The sequence below is a fragment of the Macrobrachium nipponense genome, chromosome 47 (assembly GCF_015104395.2).
Source record: "Macrobrachium nipponense isolate FS-2020 chromosome 47, ASM1510439v2, whole genome shotgun sequence".
Classification (NCBI taxonomy): Eukaryota; Metazoa; Arthropoda; class Malacostraca; order Decapoda; family Palaemonidae; genus Macrobrachium; species Macrobrachium nipponense.
In genome coordinates, this window is record NC_087222.1 from 9,077,944 (window position 1) to 9,086,425 (window position 8,482).

Below are 8,482 nucleotides of genomic sequence, written 5' to 3' on the forward strand. Positions count from 1 at the left end.
AATTTGACCTATTATTTTGCTTTCTCAGTTGTGGCATTATGTTTCCTAACTCTGTGTTGCACTGTTTGATTTCAGATTCTCCCTCAGAAGAACATTCCTTACTTCGTCAGTTTTGATTAGCATCAGGATTTTGGGAAATGCATGTTGTTTAATGGTATTACATGGAACATTACTAATAGTAACTCTCAGGTGTATGAGACAACAGTGAATTATTGAACGTGTATTTAACAAATTCAAACAACAAGAAAATAAAATTTGTTTTTAATATTAGATTTCATTACATCAGCCGTGAAATCTTGGTTGTAGTCCTTCAAGATATGTACTTAATTTTTAACAGATTTATTCAGTAATTATTTGTAAACCAATTCTGTGATAAGAGTTGTGAATTGAACACATTGTCATTACAGAAGAGGACAGGACTAATAAGGCTAAAATGAATCCAGGACATTCTTTAGAATTTTCCTTTGAAAGTGAAACTGAAGGTGCATTATCACTTACCTTCCATAAATCAAGAAACAGCAACTTGGCTGCCTTTAGTGGAACCAGTGATGGAGACTTTTTGTCTCTGGATCCATTGATGGACATCAAAATAGAGCCAGAGGAATTCTGTGAGTCTAATGAAGATGATGAATATTCATATGAAATGAATTCAACAGTGAATGAAAAACATCCACAAACTTGTAAAAAGGAAATAAAACAAGAAAGAAGAAATATTCACAATGGAGAGAAGTCTTTCATATCCACTGACTGTGAGAAAACATTTTACAAGAAAATTAATCTTACAAATGATATCACAAATCCTACCAGAGAGAAATTCATATGCAATGACTGTGGGAAAGCATATTCCCAGAAAATACATCTTATAGTTCATATGAGAATCCATACCGGAGAGAAGCCATTCAAGTGCAAAGAATGTGGGAAATCATTTTACCGGAAACCACATCTTACAAGTCATATGAGATTGCACACTGGAGAGAAACTATTCAGATGCAAGGAATGTGATAAAGCATTTTCCCATAAATCAAAACTTACAGATCATATGAGAAGCCATACCGGAGAAAAGCCATTCATGTGCAACGAATGTGATAAAGCATTTTCCGTGAAACCAAGTCTTACACTTCATATGAGATTGCATACAGAGAGAAGCCATAATATGTGCAACGAATGTGGGAAAGCATTTTACCAGAAAACTACATCTTACAAGTCATATGAGAAAAATCCATACCGGAGAAAACCGCCTTCATATGCAAGGAATGTGGGAAGCATTTTCCCACAAATCAAGTCTTACACTTCACATGAGATTGCATACTAGAGAGAAGCCATATATGTGCAACAAATGTGGGAAAGCATTTTACCACAAATCAAGTCTTCAGATCATATGAGAATCCATACCGGAGAAAAGCCATTCATATGCAAGGAATGTGGGAAAGCATTTTCCCACAAATCAAGTCTTACATGTCATATGAGGTTGCATACTGGAGAGAAGCCATATATGTGCAAGGAATGTGAGAAAGCATTTCCCCGGAAATCAAGTCTTACATGTCATATGAGGTTGCATACTGGATAGAAGCCATATATGTGCAAGGAATGTGATAAAACTTTTTCCCACAAACCAAGTCTTACACTTCATATGAGATTGCATACTAAGAGAGGAAAAAGAAACACATGATAAAATAAAACCAGTTTAAGGGCAGAGATCTCTCAAATGACCAACTATATGAGAGATCAAAAATCACTCACAAAATCTGCTCAAGAAAAATTAGGAAAATAAAGAAAAATACAAAATAGGGATGAACAAGTGAGTGGAAAACTGGCAGAAAACCAAACCAATATAAAGGCCTAGCTTCACAAATAGGAAAACAAACAACAGAAAATAAAAGTAAAAAAAAAATGAGTAGGCCAGTTGATGAAAAATCCCAAAAGATTGTGCCTAGGGACAAACACCAAGAGAATTCATGGATTGACACCATTAGGCAGAAGAACAACCAGAAATAGCAAATGCCTCAAATAAGGTTCACATCGAAAAGTAACAAAACTATAAACATTTAATAGTTTCAAGACACCAGGAATAGACAAGATCTCAAAATTCTGGCTAAAAAAAGATCCACAGCACTACACCACACTTATATCAAGCCTTTTCAAGAATAGTAAAAGGAGAAGAATCACCAGTGGCTCACAACAGGAAGCACCACTTATAGCATGGAAGGAAATAGATATCTGTTTGAGGCTCGAGGTGAGGATGGCAGGTTCATCCTTGCCAAGATTCTTGGACATGATGTGTCGTACAATGCAAGTGGCATTTTTAGATTTTTATTTCAGAAGGAGGTCTTCCGAAAGCTATTTACCTTTTACAATGACATATTTGCTTTTATGGTTTTAATTGAATATACTTTTATTCTTTATTTATAATAATCGATATCAGAGTCAATGACCTTCGATGTCAGGACTTCCAACCGTTCATTCATTCATTCTCCCTAAGAGCTCTGAGACTGAGCTCCCTAACAAATATAGGCCCATTTGCTGTCTATCACAGCCTACAAATGGGTCACAGGAGTCATAGCAGAACAAGATCTATGAACACCTAAATCAAGGCAAATATATGGAAATAAAAAAAGTAACAAAAGGGATTGCACAAGAAACAAACTAGGTACTAAAGATCAACTGCTAATAAACAAACAATATTAGAAGATTGTAAGAAGAAAAAAGACAAAGGAATTTAATATGGCTTGGATAGATTACAAGAAGGCATTTAACACCGTGCTGTGCACCTGGATATTCATATGTATGGAATTATAACAACATCAATGAGGAATAAGATCTTTCTTGGCAGCAGAGATGAGTAAGTGGAAGACCATTCTCTGTCTAAAACACTGAGGGCCAGATAGTAATTCTATACATAAAGATCCAAAGAGGAATATTCCAGGGTGACAGCCTCTCACCCCTTCTCCTTCTCTTGACCATAGATCCGCTTAGTAAAATCTTGAACAACATTAACACTGGCTATGACCTAAGCAAAAGCAGAAGCAGAAAAGAGAATGAAAGAGTGAACCACCTGCTCTTCATGGATGACCTGAAGTTGTTTGCAGATTCAGATGAAAAATTGGAAGAATAAGTTAGGACAGTCCACCAATTCTCAAATGACACCTGCATAGGAATCTGGGTTGGACAAGTCCAAGATAAAAAAAATAAAAGAGGGAAGGAGAGTAATATCAGAAGTATAAAGGTAGAGGAAGGCATATTTGTTGAAGACCTGGCGGAGGAGTCTACATATAAGTACTTGGGAATAGAAGAAAACACTATATGAACACCGGAAAAGTGAGAGAAAAGGTAAAGAAATACATCAGCCACTTAAAGAATTAACACCAAAGAACAAGATCACTGCCATAAACCAGCTGGCGATACCAGTGGTGACATATGGTTTTGGTATTGTAGACTGGGACACAAGGTGAGTTAGACAGGATGGATATTAAAACCAGGAAGATTCTCACCCTACATAAAGTCACATACAGACACCAGTGTATGGACAGAATATACCTCCCTACAGAGAAGGTGGATTAGGCCTGACTGAAATCAACCAGGCCTACAGAGCACCAATATTAAGTCAAGGGCAGTACTTGAAAAGCTCTGAGGATGGACACATCAAAAAGGTTGCCCAACACCATAATGAAGCCCTGAGCCAACTAACATCAATAACAAAACAGGCTAAGAACTTTGCAGATCTGATAAAAGACACAGAGGATACCAAACAGACCAACAGCAACAATAGCCATGAAAACTAGGCAGAAATACAGTGACAGAGAGGAGAGACTTAAAATGGAAAGGTAGAAAGACCATGGAAGGAAAGGAAGATTTCAAGAAGAATTGGAAAATTTACAAAGACAAAGAAGAGTCACTTAGATGGATAAGTAATGGAGATCTAGGTTATGATGGAGGAGACCGATAATAGGAGCCCAAGACCAGGGCCTCCTGACAAACGGCTTCAAGAAAATGCCAGGCATATAAGCAATTGACCAGTGTATGTTTTGTCATGCAGTGGTTGAGAGTGTTAGTCATCTGATATCAGCCTGCAAGACCCTGCTTGCAGATGGTCACTACACAAGCCCACCACAACGAGGACTCTGTTAAATATATATTGGAAAATATGTAAAGAACACAGAATTTGAAAGTGAAAGGAAAAGTGTGGGAGCATGAACCAGATCCAATCACCTCCAATTGGGCTTTACCATCTTTTATGACAAGGAAATTCCAACAGGAAGATATATAGAAGGAGGTGCTATGAGACCTGATATTGTGATCTGGAACAATGAGGAATAAACAGCAAAGATTATAGATGCGACAGTACCCATTGACTTTAGCCTCAATAGAACTGAAAGCTTAATAAGAAAATACCAAGACCAGAAGAATGACCTGAAAAGCACATGGGAACTGAAGGAAATAGAAAAAAAATACCTTTGGTGGTAGGAGCAACAGGAATTATAAGAAAAATCTGAGAAAATATCTTCAGGGTATACTAATGTTGCCCAGTATAAATGAGGTGCAGATTGCTGCCCTCTAAGCAATGGTAAACAACTTGAAATGAGCCCTTGGATATAAGACTCGTGGAATATAGAGATGCAACTATTGCACCCCTGATATAACTTGAAAATTAAGAATAACATTAGCCAGAGGGAAAACCATATAGTTGTTCAATATGTCAAAGAAGTTTTTTCTCAACCAAGTCCTCTCAAAAGACACAAGAATTCACACTAGACAGAAACTGTTTACTTGATCTCTGTCCAATTAGTTTTTTATTACATGTTTATTTTTTTAACTTGACTCCTGCGTCTGTTTTGAATGAAAATGTCACAAAAAGTGTGTAAAAACTCATGCTAGAAAAAAGTCATATCCTGTATCTTCACTTGGTTTCCAAGAGTTCTTTTTCATTGGGTTTTTTCATTAGGTTCATCTTAGAATGAACGTGTAACTCAGAAGAAAGATGTCATTCTGCCCACACGATGTTGAAACAGTTTTTCTTTTGTAGATTCATAACATATGTGAGCACTCATGGAGGATAGATATTGTTCTTTTACACTGCATGTCGTACTGTTGTCTTGTATTCTGCAAATCACAGTCATTGGTTTCTGAATGCCAGACTGTTTTTCAGGTGTCAAAATGCACAAGCAAAGTCACTCATCAGAGAGGATGTTCAGTTGCACTGACAGATTTGTTAATGTTTTGCACCCCAAAGTAAGTTGCACTTGATGTGGAGAAAATTTTTGTGAACTTGTCTGAAAAATCTATAGAAAAAAAAAGGCAACAGCAACCTAAGGGACGATAAAAAGAAAACCCATATTTATATTTTTATGATCCAATTCATGACCATCATCATTGCTGTTACTCAAAGAAGAAAAGGAGAATCTGGAGGAGGTCTCACTGAAAATGCAGATGAAGGCTCTTCATTTGCAGAGTCTTTATTAGAAGTCAAGGCAGAGCCAAAGTATTTTGGCCAAAGTGAATTTGATGCAAAATGGTTGTGTGACCTTTATGCAAAGGTAAAATAAATTACTTTTAGTTATTTCTTACAATTTTTCTCATTGAACACTACACAGTGTTAGGTTAAGAAATTTTCCTTTGCCTTCTCCACTTTTCTTGTTCCGGTGTATTTTTTGTATGATTTCCAAATAAAGAATTATTATTGTCTTTGGCTGACTTGGTTTTCTTCCTTTTGTTATTCAGCATTGTGCATATATGCACTTGTATATGTTGTTGTAAGCTTGAATATTTCCATGAAATGTTATTCTTAGTGGAAATAGAAAGATTGATATCTTCATTATACTTCAGTGAAATTTAGGTGCAGTTTTATTTTATTAATTTTTATTATATGTTCTTGGTTTTAATCTTCTACAAAGAAGGCATTATGATTTATACAAATGCTACAGCATTTGTATAAATCATAATGCCTTGTATTAGCTCACTAAACACAGTTGACGGTTAACCAGTCTGAAGTGTTGAAACTGGACTTTTTTTGTAAAAGACTAAAGTAATGTATTATTCTGCTTAGATTAAGCTTTTGATTTAATTTTATTTCAATGTTTAAGATATAGGTAAATAATAAAAATAGTTTATTTATAAATAGAAACTTAAAACTTAAATAATATTGTATGCTGCCAAAAGTGATTGAATGCACCCTGATGTGGTTTGAATGCATCTTTCCTTGTGGTCCCAAGGCACTAACTTCATTCACATAACAGCTGCCCTTTGGGGAACTGTACCTATAAAGGACTATGTTCACTTTGCAGGATTATTTTCTTTGATAAAGCAGATCAGTTTAAAAAGTCTGAATGAAAACAGAATATTATAAAATCATCAAACACATCTTACCAGGTAGTCTTAATTCAAACTGCAAGACTAACTCTTTCTGTAGCTGACAGTTAACCTCTAAAAGATATGACTGTGCTAAGTACTCCTTGGGACCTGTGGTGGCTGCTCAGCAGCTTGTGTAGCTCACCCGGCTCCTATTTCTCTTTATAGATTATAGAAGTAACCGCCCCTTTCTCTGGCAAGGGGAGGTCCCTGAAAATAAGACAAACCCACTGCTTATATTTGCCTTACTGTCTTTCAACTTTCAGATTCATTCCAGCATGATTTTGTTCTGGGTTACACCTCCTCCCTCATTTGAAAAAGCCAGAACTCTAGCAGCTGATCACGCAGTCTCTGTATTACTCCAATCAATTCATCAGAGGAAGACTTCTTTTAGCTGAAGATCTCTTGAAGACATGAGTTTATCTATGTTTGCATGGTTTCTGCATAATGAAGTGTGGGGAAAAATATCTAAACTATTATCTTGACACTTGAGTTGAGGGGGAAGTTATCAATACCTAGTCCAAGTACCTACTATTATCCCAAATAACTGAAGGTATGGTTGAAGGCATATAGATATTAGGGCTTCGTGCCTTGTATGATAAGGCGCCCTATGAGGTAATGTTAGACTAGCGATAATCTATACGCTAAGTCGGTTGGTATTGCACTTCCATCTTCAATGAGTGTCTGGGGTTTTGTAGATCACTTACGAAGTCGGTATATCTTTACGACGATGTGTTAAACTCATGGTTCGGTGAGTTCTTGTAGAAAACACTAAGTATAAAAATAGATTATAATTTCTTCTGAAGTTTTACATGCTGAAGATCAGATATGATTGTACAAGTCTTCTAATAACGATAGCTTGATCGCTTCTGCCAATGATAATGGCTAATCCTATTCCTCTACATGATAAAGCTTAGGTAAAGAGGTACAGGTCTTCTAATGACGATAGCTAACTCTCTTCTGCCTGTCTACCATCTCTGTTACAAATTATGAAGGAACAGACAGTAGTTCGAACATATGAAACATACTATCAGATGACATAGTTTCATACGAACACACAATCGAATGAGACACGCTACAGATCACGTAGGCCGTTTGAATAATAGGTCGGGGTAGTTGTCTCAAGCAGGGAGCTTGGACTAATGTTTATAAACAATTGAGTGACTACAGGTGACGGCATGTTATCTTAGCTTACATACTTATTGTATACGTCATCTTTAGCGTCTCTAGTCTGATCACATTCCTGCAAGGCAATCTGGTTGACCTCTTTAGTTTTAGACTTTTATATATATGGGACTAACATTCCATATTTTTTATTATGTAAACACTTACATTAGCTCGGTCAGCTACCAAACCAGCTACTGAATATTACTCAAAACTTGACTTGTATCTGACTTATAGGAGTGTGATACAGACACTATGTGAATATATATATATATAAGTAAATAAAAATTCATTGTGTACATGATTGATTCAAGTAATAAAATATAAAACATGATATTGGTTAAATAATAGTGATCACATGAATATATATAATGATATCAGTTTTTCACCTTCATCTCATTAAGATACATATGCTACAGAAATATTAATGTACTCTGATAATTGCATAGAATGAAGATTAACATGATAAAAAATCATATTTTAACTGATAAAAAACTTTCATATATGAATTGATAAAATTATTAATGGTTATGCTGATTGATTCGTGATTTTTATGCTAAATGTTATATATCTGATTAGTAATTCATATACTAACTCATAAATAACTGCAAGATATTGGTAGATAAAAGGTAACAGATTGATTATTAGGCTACCTGATTTGTTATACATACGTATATGGATTCATATAATTATGATTAATATATGTGCACTTTAAATAGATTCCTATTGCGTACACGCAAAGATATATTTAGATTTCTGTTATTTATTTGATCATTTCATTTAATAAGAGATTCCTATTGCGTACACGCAAAGATATATTTCGACTCTGTTATTTATGATCAATTATATATAGGATACATGATACTTTATATATATAGGATACATGACCGAGGTTATACTACTTCACTTTCAACTAGCTTTCGAACAACTTTTCGTCCATTACACAGTTCCAGACAACCACCTTTAGCCAAATGAA

General features: G+C 35.4%; 1 protein-coding gene across 1 annotated transcript; it reads left to right on the forward strand.

Moving 5' to 3' along the window:
* Window positions 1-534: 534 nt before the first annotated feature.
* LOC135204378 (gastrula zinc finger protein XlCGF49.1-like) lies at window positions 535-1,640 on the forward strand. Its single transcript, XM_064234602.1, has 2 exons — window positions 535-1,099; window positions 1,367-1,640. Exons 1-2 carry the CDS (start codon window positions 578-580, stop codon window positions 1,565-1,567), a joined length of 723 nt encoding a protein of 240 aa, XP_064090672.1. The 5' UTR covers window positions 535-577; the 3' UTR covers window positions 1,568-1,640.
* The last annotated feature ends 6,842 nt before the right edge of the window (window positions 1,641-8,482 follow it).